The sequence below is a fragment of the Neofelis nebulosa genome, chromosome 13, assembly GCF_028018385.1.
Source record: "Neofelis nebulosa isolate mNeoNeb1 chromosome 13, mNeoNeb1.pri, whole genome shotgun sequence".
NCBI lineage: Eukaryota > Metazoa > Chordata > Mammalia > Carnivora > Felidae > Neofelis > Neofelis nebulosa.
The window spans coordinates 39,591,021-39,606,656 of NC_080794.1; the positions used below are offsets into that span (position 1 = coordinate 39,591,021).

At 34.6% G+C, this 15,636-nt stretch overlaps 1 protein-coding gene across 6 annotated transcripts in view; it reads left to right on the forward strand.

The window, feature by feature from the left end:
- The window catches only part of ADK (adenosine kinase), a 521,335-nt gene that overhangs the window by 406,815 nt on the left and 98,884 nt on the right, over positions 1-15,636 (forward strand). For all 6 annotated transcript variants that reach the window (XM_058698391.1, XM_058698396.1, XM_058698394.1 and 3 more), the window contains 2 exons: positions 4,363-4,398; positions 13,153-13,267. In XM_058698391.1, the coding sequence (XP_058554374.1) occupies positions 4,363-4,398; positions 13,153-13,267 (151 nt within the window). The remainder of the gene's footprint in view (positions 1-4,362; positions 4,399-13,152; positions 13,268-15,636) is intronic.

Consider the following 15,636-nt stretch of genomic DNA (forward strand, 5'->3'; position numbering starts at 1 on the left):
CAAAGAAGTAAATTTCACAAATCAGAGGATACAAGGTCAATATACAGAAATCATTTGCATTTCCTATATAGCTAGTAACCAATAACTTCAATAACCATAATTGAAATAAGAATATGGACATGTTACCATTTTAATTTAATATTGATTACAGGTCATTCTACTTTATAAATTAAAACTGGGGTGTTATCAAACTATAAAGAAAACAGTTTTTTTCCTCAATTGAATAAAAAGGAAATAACTCTTTGATACACACAAACATGCTCTTGAGTTTCTTCTTCCTTTTCCTGTATAATCTGAGGATTGTGCTTTTTAATAGTGGCTTGCTAATCCTTTTTAATAGCTCATAAAGTAAGTATTCCAGAGTTTTCATTAACCTTGAATTTCAGCCTCTTTTTTTCTTAAACCTCAAAACCTACATATTTGGTTGCTGTTTGACTAGCACCCTTTTAGCCTGGTCGATGAAGCAGCAAGCCTACTGCAAATCCTAAATAACGTGGTGTAGATGAGAGCCTGAGACTTTAATTACATGTCATTTTACTCACAACACTCAAAATTCCAGGAAGGAAAAAATGACTTTGCTGTTGTAAAAGACATATTATGTGAGTATCATTCATTGTAAACCAAAAATGATACTGTATTAGAGCATAGACAACAATGGGAACTAATTCTGAAAATGTGACCTGTCTGGGAAACTGAATAATAGTGAAAGTTATCAAAATGGAAAGAAGTGTTAATGTGAAATCCAGCCTTCTCAGAAATACTCTTTCCTGGCCTGTTTGGTTTTGCTTTTGTTGCTTGTCATGCATGAATGAAAGTGCTACATACACTCTCAGGGGAGTAGGAAAGCCTCTGTCGGTTGTTTATTTCCTTAATCCCTCCTCCTTTGTGATTTTTGATGTCAGATCTTAAATGGAAAGCCTGTAAATATAATGATTATCACATGGATAATCACCTGCATTAGGAACCGCCCTGCTTCTCTATTCTAACCCTAGCTGTTCTCCACACGTCACATCCACTCTGCGGTTGGATTTTAACCTGACTGCTTCATTAGATTTGTGAAACTCAGTGCGTGGCGCCCTGGGGCAGCACAGATGGGGACATGCTTGTTTTCTTTTCTCACTTTCACTGCAAAGACACACTAAAAAGTCCTTTTCAATTTAGTGTGATCAGTTCACTTGGAATTAACCCTGATATTTGGAACCTGCCTTACTCTTCTGCCCACTGTCTATACCCCTTTTTCCTTCCCTACTTTCAGACCTACTGCCTTTTCTTTTTGTCCTTCCATGCAGTGAATCTGAGGACTAAAATTCTGGTTAAATTCTGACTGGGTCAAACTGTTCCCCTGTGTTGTTTTATTTGTTTTGCTGGGAGGGAAAAATAAATGTTGTTCCATCATTGTATCTGCAAACACCTTCAAATCAGAGGTTAGCTGTGGGAAAAGTCTGCAGTGATGTGAGCCAGCTGCCTTCTCTAATGGACTGACTGGGGGCACCAGCTCAAGATCAAAAGAAGGTGGGAGGAAGTCAGGAGATAAGATCTTTTTAAGCCATAGAACAAGTGCTTAGCTTTTCAGTGATAGGGCACAGCTCTGCAAACCTGTATGAGGGGGTGCTAAGATAAAAAATTGAGTTGACTTTTTTTCAGCATGTCCTTCCTCAATCAGAATATGTTGGCGCTTTGAATAGTTTACAGATGTGGAAGTGTCCTAGGGCCTTGTTTCCTTAAAGAATAATGATCTGACATTTATATATGTGTCTTCTTGCAATTAGTTCTACTATACCATAACAGATCATAGTTAATTTCTTCTTATATCTGTGTGAGCAAAACTGGACATTAAAAAAGCAATTTAACTACTGTATGTTGAATTTTGAGTTTTATGCCTTAGTGCAGTTTTAGTCATACGGATCCTTTTATTATTATTTTAGAGAAAGAGAGCACGCACACACATGAGCTGAGGAGAAAAGCAGAGGGAGAGAGAGAATCTCAAGCAGGCTCCACACTCAGCACAGAGCCCAACGTGGGTCTCAATCCCACGACCCTGGGATCATGACCTGAGCTGAAATCAAGAGTCAAATGCACAACTGACTGAGCTACCTAAGCACCCCCATACAGATTCTTCATATTAATTTTGTCTTATAGTTCTCTGGGCATATAAATGAGTCGTTGTAGCAGAGCTTTCAGTTGTCTTTTTGATAAAAGAATTATCTTGGTTAATTCTTGGATTGGACAGCTTGGAAAAACATTACGTTGATATCATTTGAAACTTCTCCTTTTCCTTGACAGGCCAGCAAATATTATCGACTGTGTGGTGTATAAGTACTATTATAAGTAAATTGTCAAAGAGGCTTGCTTGGACCAATTGTTAAGTTCATAATTCAGTTTTTTTAATCTACCTCACTAAGGCTAACTCAATCAGCTTTATGCTTCCCTAGCGAACAGCCTAAGGAATTGTACTTTCAGCCTATCACTTTCTGTTAACTTAAGTGTTTAGCTTGTAGTCATCTATTTCAACCTTTTCAAACCCTCAAAATGGGTCTTCAAATCTATATGTCATTAGTACCTCGGACCATAAGAGTGCATACATACTTCTTTTCCCAGTGTTTTCCTTAACATGTAGATAGTACCCAGATTTGTGCTAGAGACACTGACTTACTTTCTGCCTTACATGGTTTGGTGCGGCAGTCGCTTCAGTTGAGTTGGATCTGCTCACTACTCAGGCTCAAATCCCATCCTTCTATTAATATCTTTTGGCAAAGATAATTTTGGAGGAATGTAAGTTAAGATGTAGAGGCTCTTGACAGTTGTCTGCAGTTTTTTTTTTTTTTTTCATTTTCAAGAGGGAAGTTAAGTTGAAAAGTAATATTGCTTCTATTTTCTGTATCAGTCCTAAAATTAAAATATATGCAGAGTACAGAAAGAGAAAGGGTTTGGTTACACAGATGTGTTTTTGTAATTTGATAGCCTGTTTTAAGAGCATTAGTGGTTATAGTAATGCTTATCAGATTATGCCCTTAAGATATTCAGGAATCAAGAAAAACATTGTGAATTTAAAATTTTTAACTATTTTTTTTAATGTTCAACTTCTGTCACCCTGTCATCTATATAAAAGAGAAATTGGGGAGGAGGTAGACTGTTTGCTATAAAAGTTTTTAAACAGACAAAGTAAAAATACTGAATACATCTAGATTTAATCATTGTTAACATTTTGCCATTTTTACTTCACTTTAATTTTTTAAAGTATTATTAAGTAAATTACACATATCATGTCATTTTATTTCTAAATGCTTCAGAATAAACCTCTAAAATTAAGGACATTTACCTTATCAAATTAATAATTCCTATCATTATCGCCATCCTGTTTCATTATCAAATTTCTCTAATTGTCCCCAAAATGCCTTTCCTGGATGGTTTGTTCAAAACAGGATTCAGTTAAGGTCTGTACATTGCTCTTGGTCATTTTTCCCGTCCTCAGGTTATCATAAGATTGATTTATTGAAGAGACCAAGCTATTTGTCTTATAGAATGTCCTACTTTATGGATTTTTCCATTTGCTTTCTCATTGTATCATTTAACTTGTTCTCCTATCCTCTGTATTTTCTGTAGACTGCTAGTTATTGAATTAAAGTTTTGAGTAATTAATGTCACAAATGAGGTCAGAAAACTTTATAGGTGACGCTGTGTCCTTTATACTGCATCGTAACAGAAGGCACAGGATATTTGGTGATTCCACTATTAATGGCAAAAACTGATAGGATTGATCACTGGGATAAAGTGATGACAGCTTGATCCTCTCATTATAAAGTTATACTTTGCTCCCCGTGACCAGCATATAATCTGTGATATTTTGGTTGCATGAAACACCCAGCTTCCTGTCATCCTTTCACCTAATGAATTTAGCATCTATTGATGATCCTTGCCTGAATAAATTTCATTAGGGATTGCAAAAAGATGATTTTATGAATCTATACATTTATTAGTAGACATTCTTCTCTACAGAAGAGCTTTCTGAAAGGTATTGTTTCAATTAAAAACACAACCACCAGTATGTTCCTTAGGTTTCAAATGATTGTCTTTCTTTGCTGGGGTCAAAACACCTGAACTCACTGTGACAGCTACAGTAAAAACACGCACTACATCTTCTTTATTCCAACTTGTGAAGTGTGTTGACATTATGCTGCCTTTTTTTTTTTTTTCATGCCAAGGGAAAAAGAAATCTTTTTTGGCGTAAGAATAAAAATTGAACTATGTGGGTATATTGAGATAATTGTGTAAAAAGAAGACTGTATGAATGAATTTCAAAATGGATTATTTCTTCATTACCTAGCACTTTATAATTAACTGTTCTTTTTTTTTTTATTTCAGGAAGCTGCCACTTTTGCTAGAGAGCAAGGCTTTGAGGTGAGTTAACCCACAATTGCACACTAAACAGATCCTAAAGGTTTTTTCTAGCTGATAATGAAGTTCTTTTGGACAGTGATTGATGTGCTATTATACTCTCAGAGCCTCGCAGCAGTTGCCATGGAAACTTGGCAGTCGTCATGGTTTCTTTGTTCTGCCAGCACAGTGTTATGACGCACTCTGCTAGGTCTGCACCCAACATCGCCTACAGATGTTATTTATTGAATTTTGAAAAGCCTCTTGGGAAGCCAAGAGGTTGGGCACGGTTTCAAGCTGCCTCTGCAGATATGGGGCCTGTCAGTTTGTTCAGTTAAAAAGCTACCTCATTAGCTGTATTACATTTCATAAGGATTCACTGCTAAAGCAGTGGTGGAGCAAGACTAAATAGTGAAATATAATGTCATTTAAATAATTTCACCCCTACCACATGTAGATTATCATTATGCAAATTAATTTCCAAAGGTTGTACTTAACAGTTGTTAGGGACTGATTAATTTAAATCCCACTCATATAAACTTCCTGTTTTAATCTTTTTTCTTCTCTCACTCTCTCTTTTTTTCTTGCATAAATGTATATAAATTTTCTGAAACCAAATATCAATAATTGCTTTTAATTTCTAGGTCCTAATTTTGTTTTCCTAGTAGAAGTATTAGCTGTCAAGATTCAAAACTCCATGTGGTTGTTGTTGGCAAAATTAAGACCAATAACACCATGTTTTTATCTATATAATATCTATCTTCCAGTTGATTATTAGAAAACCTTGACTTTAATCTGAACCCAGGTTAACTGACAGAGAATTCATAAACTGAGTTTATCAGTTTTATGACTCTCCTATGTATTGAGCCAGAACTATGTAGAATGCTGTGTTCTGTACAGCAACTTGGAATGTTGCATGGTAGTAATTTTAAAAAATTAAACTAACTATTTACATGCTCAGTATTGTTGACCATCTAGAAAACCTGTGAGCATTGATTGGATGTATCAGTAATCTCACTTTGGACTGTTCAGAGAAAAATGTTGTATGAATTTGTGATGGAACAGTTATTTAAATGTACTAAAGGAAGATTCATTATCGAGCAACAGAGTAATACACATGCATGTTATCCATGTCATACATAGGACTTGACAGCCAGACTTAAAGCTTCCTCTTCTTGGAGGAAGACATTGAATTTGTGGTATAAGTATTCTATGAAAAAACTAGATCCTAGGCAAACTAACTTTTTCTGTTTTCTACTAACTGGCATCATATTAACCTTTGCATTAATTCTTATTTACTGATTCTAGAATTGTTTCTTTTTACCATAAATCTGCCATAATTGATTACAGCATATAAACCAAGTGATGATGTTTATAATAGTATATCTTACTACCTTCTAACATAGCAAAACTGCTCTGTTGGTAATGTTGACAGTAATATGTTAGATTAGATAAAGCACACCATGTCTTGATGTGTCCCTTCATGAGTTTCCTAAAATACTCCAAGCATTGTAGAATATATAAGAGCCATGAGTAGAATATTTTTGTTAATAAATATAACCCATATATGGAATCCTATCTAGAGGAATTCAGTGATTTTAAAATGTCATTAAATTTTCCTTAGTCCATTAGACAGTAATAGGAAAGCATAAGTTTGAAGCTTGGTGTTTTTAAAGAATCAAAAAAGAATAAATCACTTTATCTTAACACTTTAATATCTATAGAATTGCTTCTCAGCCTTTTGGCTAAGATCAAGTGTAATACCTATAGAAATGTGTCAGTGCTCTCAGGTCTACTGTGACAAACTAGACAAAATCTGCATTTTATCCCTCTCAACTTTAATTTTACCTCTAAACTGGGGCACGAGTGAGGAAAGAAATGAAAAGATTAAAAAGAAAGGTGAGCATTTTTTTTTCTACTGGCTCTGCTGTTCTACCATCATTTCTATTATAAATCCCAATCAGTTCCCAAAGCCACTGAATATTGCAACTAGTGATATGTCTGTTAACAGACCAGTCCAAAAGCCTCTAAAAATAACCAGTATTTATTCATCAGGAAATATCTTCAGTAGCATTGTTTATGATATTCTGGTTAGCTTCTCTGCAAATTTTAGATAATCTTTCTTTTTTAAAAAATCTTTAATCTTTAAAATGAATTGGGCAATTTTCAGTAAGAAGAGGCAGCTTAGGAGGGCACTGGAGAATGAGATAAAAACTGGAGCTGGGCAAAGCACAAAGCAGAAGAGAGAGGATATATATATATATATATATATATATATATATATGATGGAAAATTGCATAGTGCCTGATTCAAATGACAGACCTGCTAAGAATTTAAAATGACAATTCTTGAGGTAAAAAGTTTCATGAGGCCTTTTATTATTCTGGGAAATCAGTTCAGACTGCAATGTGTTTTTAAATCTACTTTATCTTGAACTGAACCAATTAAAGGTTTATATTTTTAGAACCCAAATAAAAATAAGATACTTAAAAATATGTTTCATTATTAAACCTTTTAAAAGCAGTATTGAAAATTGATTTAAATTAAATAAAGAAAATATCTCCAAAACTTAAATATAATATTCTTTTTTTTTTTTTAATTTTTTTTTTCAACGTTTTTTATTTATTTTTGGGACAGAGAGAGACAGAGCATGAACGGGGGAGGGGCAGAGAGAGAGGGAGACACAGAATCGGAAACAGGCTCCAGGCTCCGAGCCATCAGCCCAGAGCCTGACGCGGGGCTCGAACTCACGGACCGCGAGATCGTGACCTGGCTGAAGTCGGACGCTTAACCGACTGCGCCACCCAGGCGCCCCAAATATAATATTCTTTGTATTTTCATCCTTTGTGCAATAGACTATGTGCCAAATGATGAAAATAATACATACCTTCTCTGCTGAGTCATTTATTCAGTTTTACTCCAAGCAATGAATTTTAGTTTTATTTTAGATCTCTAAGATACATTACTTCTGACCATAGAGAAAACAAAGCAATCGTTTTCCCTTTTCCAACTTTCCTACAGCCCCTGACTCTATCCAGAGGATCCTAGGCTTGTAATCTGTATCTGACCATTGATGACTGTATGATCTTATACCACTGAGACAGGAAAGTTTTGAATTGTGCTATCCAATACAGCATCTGTTAGCCACAAAATTAATTAAAATTAACTAAAATTTAAAATTCAGTTCCTAAATCTCAGTAGACAGATTTCAAGTGCTCTCTATAGCCTTTGTAGCTTGGGACTGCCATATTAGTACAGATATAGATCATATCTACCATCACAGAAAATTCCATTGATCGGCATTGGATAGAAAGTCCATAGAGTATTCAGGAGGTATTGATTCCCAAAGAATTCTCCAAAATTTTTCTGAGGTTCTTGTGTTTCTCACAAATGCAAAGGAAACAATGAGTGATCACCTAGAGTTTCTGGAAATAAGACACTAAGTTAGGTCCTGCTGGCTAAGAGAGTACAATGCAGTTTTTCTAGGTGACTAAGTCCCCAAAGAGGACAGTTTTTGTTTTTTTTTTTATTAAATATATTTTATTGTCAAATTGGGTTCCATACAACACCCAGTGCTCATCCCAACAGGTGCCCTCAAAGAGGACAGTTTTATTTTTTTTTTATTTTTTTTTAACGTTTTTATTTATTTTTGAGACAGAGAGAGACAGAGCATGAACAGGAGAGAGGCAGAGACAGAGGGAGACACAGAATCGGAAGCAGGCTCCAGGCTCTGAGCCATCAGCCCAGAGCCCGATGCGGGGCTCGAACTCACGGACTGTGAGATCGTGACCTGAGCTGAAGTCGGACGCTTAACCGACTGAGCCACCCAGGCGCCCCAAAGAGGACAGTTTTAAAACAGTAGATTAACAGAAAGAGATAAGATAGTCTTTTAATTATCTTCATTTAATCATTTATTCATTCAGTAAATAGTTACTGAGCACTAACTCTGGGCCTAACACTCCGATAGACCCTAAACACAAGATAGAAGTGACCAGAGAGTATACTGTGAAGGAGAACATGGGAGGGGTTCTTATTTTAGATATGATAGTCATAGAATGACTCTCTGAGGAAAGTAAAACTTGAAAAATATGGATATCTAGCATTGACAGGAAAAAAACAAAACAAAGAAACAACAGGGAAACAAATTTCAAACAGAGGGAACAAGAGTACACAGGCCCCCAAAGGAGAAGGAGCATAATGTACTGTGTAGTCCAAGAGCTGAGAGAAGGCCAATGTGCCTGGAATGAAAAGAGGAGAAAGAGGTAGTAGGAGATAAGACTGGACACTGACACATCATGTGAGCACCATACTTATTATAGGAGTTTCTATTTGGAAAACAAAAGAATGTGATATGGTTAAGTGAGGCACTGTGGGAACCCCACAATTGGTATTCTCTAGGAGAAGTAGATTGTGACAGTATTAACATGTGTATCATCAGCTTGTTAAAAATGGAATGAAGAGGGTATATTCTTTAATTTGGAAGACAATGCTAAATTTAAGGTGTGCGATCACCAGTGACAATAAAAGCATAATTTAGCATTTATAAAATGCTTCACAGTTTATGAAACCTTTTCCAACATATAATTAATACATTTAATATTCACACAAGCCTTTTGGGGTTAAGTGGGGCATGTATTGCCCTATCAGTTCAACAGATGGAAAATAGGCTACATGATTTGTGCAGGATCACACATAGCTAATATATAATGGAGCCAGAACCAGAGCCAGCTCTTTAGGTCTTGTACTCTTTACTGTACAAACTACACTTCTTTCTTTCTCACATCCTAACATATTGGAGGAGGAAATTAGATTTCCAAATGACGTTAGAAAATGAAAAGTATCTTGAAAGTTAAAAACTGAAAATCACTAGGGTAACATACAAGCCAGGATAATTAAGAGGAAAAAAATAGCAAACTTAAATACAGGATCATCAGTGACTTGTGCATGTGACAGAAAAATGATTTCAATTGAACATGCTATCATTTTGTGATAACAACAGAAAACACATTGCCAGAATTCAAAGAAGCAGTATAATCTGTGGAGCATGGAATCTTGGTTAAGGGTATAATTTCTGGAGTCAGGCTTTGTAGGTGCTAGCCCTGGTTGCACCACTTAGAATATTTATGACCTTAAGAAGCTTCTTAACTTCCCCATGACTCAATTTCTTCACCTACAAAATGAGGATATAGTAATAATACCTACTGCCATAGAAGTTAAGATTTAATGAGCACTTTAGAGCTACATACATGGCTCATAACTAAATTGTATGAGCTTTCTTCTACTCTTCCCCCTTTTTCCTTTTTCTCCTCCCTTATTAGATACTATAATTGAATTCCCAATACTCAAAACTCTTGAGGTCCTTTCTAGAGATTTTGGGGCAACCGCAGGATATGAGTTTTGGAGAGTATTAAAGATGGTTATTAGAGGAAAGAAATGAACATTTATTAAGTACTTAGCACTTGTTAAATATGGCATTAAGCTCTTTCACTTACCTTCTTTCATCCTCACAACAATTATTTTCAACTTTTTATTTTGAAATAATTCTAGAAATAATTATAGACTTAGAAAATTTGCAAAACTAGTACACTCAGCTTTCCCTAATGTAACATCTTACACAGGTGAAGGTATATTGATCAAAACCAGAAAATTAACATTAGTGTGATACTGGTAACTGAACTACAGTCCTTATTCTGATTTCACCAGTTTCTTCTTAATTTCTTTTCTCTGTTCAAGAATCTAATCCAGGAAAACAAATTGCATTTGTCATGTCTCCTTTGTCTCTTCCTATCTGTGACAGTTTCTCATTCTTTTCTTGTTCGTGATCTTGATCCTTTTGAAGAATACTTGTCAATCATTTTATAGAATATCCCTCAATTTGAGTTTCTCTGATATTTTCTGTTAATTAAGATGAGGGTATGCAATTTTGCCAGAAATACCACAGAGGTGATTTGCCCTTCTCAGTGCATCATTATCAGGAATATAAGTGATGTCCCATTGTCTTACTTATTTTCTTACTTATTGTTGGTGACATTAACTTTCGTCACTGGGTTAAGGTGGTATTTGCCAGTTTATTTTTTGTAAAGTTACTATTTTATCACTGTATTTAATAAACATCTTGATATTTGGGAACTGTACAAAAATCTTGTTTCACCTACTAATGAAAATTTGTAATAAGTATCTTAGGGGAAATACTTTGAGACTATGCACATATCCTGATTCTCTTCAAATTTTTGCCCACTAATTCTAAGCATATTTCTTTCTTTTTTTAAATGTTTATTTATTTATTTTGAGAGAGAAAGAGCAAAGGAGAGACAGAGAGAGAAGGAGAGAGAGAGAATCCCAAGCAGTCTGCATGGTATCAGCACAGATATCAGAACTCGAACCCACAAACTGCAAGATGAGCTGGAACCAGGAATTGGACACTTAACTGTCTGAGCCACCCAGGCACCCCACTTCCCAACATCTTTTAGCATAAATATTTTCTTAGTTTTATAGATGAGGAAATGCAGCCTCACAGAGGTTTATTTACCTACTCAAAGTACACAGATCTAGGTGTGTCACACTCTCAAGTCCTTGTAATTTCATAATTCTGTTAAGATGCTAGCGCAAGTATAAAAGAGAAGAATCTATGGGGAGGTGGGGGTGGCTGCAGAACTAGGAATATATAACTTTGAGAAAACAAAATTGAGGTTTTAAGAAAAGTTTCCATCCTAGATTGGGCTCAACTATTGAAGCCAAAGCACAGTAAGAAATTTAGATCTGGTATTACTGACAGTGATTCCAGAGTGACAGAAGGATTTTGTATGAACCGTGGACATGGATACAATTAGAATAAAGTTTAACCATTCTGTAAAGATTTGTGTTTTATATATGGGAAATTTATTTCAATCTTGAATTGCCAGTTTTATAAAATTTAATTTGAGACATAAGAAAGGTTTCTTTGATTAAGTTACTCAAACTCCCATAAAATATATATATCTTCCCATTGGCCAGAAGACAACTGTGGAATCTCATTCTTAATTTATTCCTTATACCACATTGAAGAAAGACCTCTATTTAAAAAACATCTACTACATACATCGGATTCTGATGATGATTGATTGATTGAATGTGGCTCTGGGCTTTGCCCCTTTATCTTTATTAAATATGAACTGTACCCAATCAAGCAAAAATCCGACAGTAGTAAAACTTAAGTGTGCTAAGGAGATTGGAAAAAATATATGTCAGTCATTTTAATTAAGGTATACATTTATTTGAGAGAGTGAAAATGTCATTATGTGGCTTTTGTTTTTCTTTTTTTAGTCCTTTCAGCTATTACTAGTCATTTCTGATAGTCTTTCCCTAAAACTGAGGGAATTCCTTTTCTCAGATATCAGAGTTCAGGCTTAGTTTTGTTCTAAAATAAGCAACCCAAAGTGAAACAGTCAGCATGTTTGAAAGGTCAGCAGCATTGTCTTACCATACGTGGCTGTTCTTTTCAAAGACAGCAGTCGTCCAGAATCGTCATGTTAGGTGCAGGAGAAGCTTGGATTCATGTATTATCTGGAATTTCTTAAGTATGTAGTGAACAAACAACATAGAATATTTCACTAAAGATTTTCATACCTTTAAAAATGTCATAGTTGCTGATGTTCTTTGTAACCATTATGACTTGTCTACCTTGATTACCTAAATTTTTCTGTCCTGTATATTCTAATTCACTTCCTTGATACCACTCATATATTTCTCCTCTAGTATGTGTTTCTGTCTCCATAACTGTTTGAAACTACACACGAGAGAGTACCAAAAAGGCCAAACCATGCATGGTTTAGAGGGCCACTGAATTTAGACATGGATTTTTTAATTATTTTAAAATTGCTGAAAACATGATTCTAAGAATCCTACTGATAATAGCTCAAGAGTTAGATTTCAAGTCAGAACAGTTAAGATATAAAACTTCATGGCCTATGTGATGTGAAAAATAGCATCAGTTTTCTAGAATTAATTTGTTATTTTTTTAACTTTATCTTCTTTAAATAAAATTAAGTCTATAAGAAATAGCATCTCTTTCATTTTTCTTTGAAAATGTTGGCATTTTAGCAACATTATTTCCAGAGTCAGCATAATTCTGTAAACCTCTAAAATAATTCAATATTCCTTTTTTATTTTTTACAAATCTCTCTTTAATTTGAAATTTGAATATTGGCTATTTGCTGCTATTAAGAAATTATTAATTTAAAAAAATATACTAGTATGTGGTTATGTTTAAATCATTACCTCTCAGGGATACATAATAAAACATTTATGGATAACATTGTTTTGTATCTGGGATTTGCTTGAGAATAATATGAAAGGCAAGTGGGTAAAACTATAGATAAAAATTATCACAAATTTAAAATTGTTGGGGCCACCTGGGTGGCTAGGTTGTTTAAGGGGCTGACTCTTGATTTCAGCTCAGGTCATGATCTCACAGTTTGTAGAATTGGGCCTAGCATCAGCTTGGGATTCTCTCTCTCCCTCTGTCTCTCTGCCCCTCCCCTGCTCATGGTCACGCTCTTTCTTTCTTTCAAAATAAATGAATAAACTTTTTAAAAAAGTAAATAAAATGTTTTCAACTTGATGGTGGGTTCCTTGGAGGTTATTGTACTATTCTATTTACTTTTGTATGTAGCTAAAATTCTTATAGTAGGGGTACATATCTCTCCTATTTTGAGCATGAGAAGCTAAATCCTTAAACTACTAGTAAGTTTTGCTTTATTGTACTGGTTATGAGAACTTTTTCCTCTTCTCTATTAATAGACTGAAGACATTAAAGAAATAGCCAAAAAGACACAAGCTCTGCCAAAGGTGAATCCGAAGAGGCAGCGAATTGTGATTTTCACCCAAGGAAGAGAGGATACTATAATGGCTACAGGTACATGTGGAAATTGTATGAGAAACCCAGTATTATGAAGATTAATTGTAACAAAATTCTATATTCTTGATATTATAATTTATTTGAAAATAGCATACTTTCTTTTCTGTTTTTTTACCACCTTCATGCATTTCACTGACCCCATCCCCACCCCTGCCTTTGGCAAACACCTATCTGTTCTCTGTATTTATGAGTTCAGTTTTGGGGTTTTTTTATTTTTTGTTTGTTTCTTTGTTTTAGATTCCACATACAAGTGAGGTCATACAGTATTTTCTTTCTTTCTCTGAGTGATTTCGCTTTGTATAATGCCCTCAAGGTTCATTCATATTGTTTAAATAGCAGGATTTTCTTCTCTTTTTTATGGCTGACTGATATTCCATTGTGTCTGTGTCCATTGGATACTTAGCTATTGTCTTAGCTATTATAAATAATGCTGCAATGAACATGGGGGCATAGATTTCTTTTTGAGTTAGTGTTTTTGTTTCTTTTGGATAAATACCCAGAAATGGAATTGCAGATCATATGGTAGTTCTATTTTTAATTTTTTGAGGAACGTTCATACTGTTTTTCTATAGCGACTGCACCAATTTACAGTCCCACCAACAGTACATAAGTGTTTCTTTTTCTCCGTGTCCTCACCAACATTTATTTCTTATCTTTTTGATAACAGGCATCCTAATAGGATGAGGTGATATCTCATTGTGGTTTTGATTTGCATTTCCCTGATGATTGCTGATGTTGAGCATCTTTTTGTGTACCTGTTGGCCATCAATAATAATGATCTAGTTTCATTCTTTTGCATGTGGCTGTACAATTTTCCCAGCACCATCCATTGAAGACTGCCCCTTGCCCATTGTATATTTTTTACTTTTTTGTCATAAATTAATTAATCATTTAGGGATGGGTTTATTTCTGGACTCTCTGTTATGTTCCATTGATACATGTGTCTGTCTGTTTTTATGTAAGTACCATACTGATTTGATTACTAGATCTAATATAGTTTGAAATCAGGAAGTGTGATGCCTCCAGCCTTGTTCTTCTTTCTCAAGATTGCTTTGACTATATAGGGTCTTTTGTATTTCTTTTGATGGTTAGTTGGTTGGGCTTCTTTTTTACTATTTTTACCCTCCCCTCCCCCCACCCAGACTCTTTTTGTGGTTCTGTATAAATTTTAAGGTTGTTTGTTCTATTTCTGTGAAAATGTACCTTTTGTAGTGTTTTTATTTTAATTTATTTTAAGTTTACTTATTTATTTTGAGAGAGAGAGAAAGCAGGAGAGGGGCAGAGAAAGAGAGGGAGAGAGAGAATCTCAAGCAGGCTCTACACCATCAGCATGGAGCACATGCGGGGCTTGAACTCACAAACTGTAATATCATGACCTGAGCCGAAGTTGGACACTTAACCTACTGAGCCACCCAGATGCCTCTGTTCTTATTTTAATAAGTAAACCTACCTTCTATCTCAGTAGAAAAGATTTCATTTTCAAGAAGGTAATTTATTAAAATTCAGTTGAGTAAATCCACTTTGATTTAGTTTATTTACTTTAATATTTTGGGAATATTGTCAGTCTAATAATGTCTTTCCTAAAAAAAAAAGTTTTACTTAGTAAATTCCTGTGCTTGCTTAAATGAATTTATCCAATTATGAACAAATAAAATCCACAGATAAGTTACTTCCTCAGTTTTAAACTTCAAGAAGAAAACCTCACTTATCTTACAGATATAGGAGTTTCATCTAGTAAACAAATATTTTATTGGTTAAAATGATTAATATCATCAGTGTGATGAAAACTATTAAAGCCAAATATAAACCTGTTAATTCTGTGTGAACCAGTAAGATTAAAACTTGTCAGTTAACTAATAATTATTATAAACAGTAGCAATTATTACCTTTGTGTTTTTTCAATATACTGCTAAACAGAAATTCAAGATATAAGCCTTAAACATCTAACTAGGAAATAAAATTAATACACATAAAAATATAAATACAAAGAAGTAAAATTACACTTATTCATTATTGGTACAGACTATATGGGTTGTATTGACTCAGAAAGGAGACTGATCAATAAAGCCAAAAGAAAGATGTTATAGTGAATTTTTCTTGAATTTAATATTTAAGCCTGAAAAGGGTCAAAAAAAGAAATGAGTGTCAATTTTGGGTAAGAAGGGGCCTTAGAATTAATTCATTCCAACTTTCTTACTTTAGAATTGTCAAAAACAAGATTCAAACGCTTACTTAAAAAATATTTATTTCAGGGGTGCCTGGGTGGCTTAGTCAGTTGAGCATCCAACTCTGATCTCGGCTCAAGCCATGATCTCACAGTTCATGAGTTCAAGACCCACGTGGAGGTTTGTGCTGACAGCACGGAG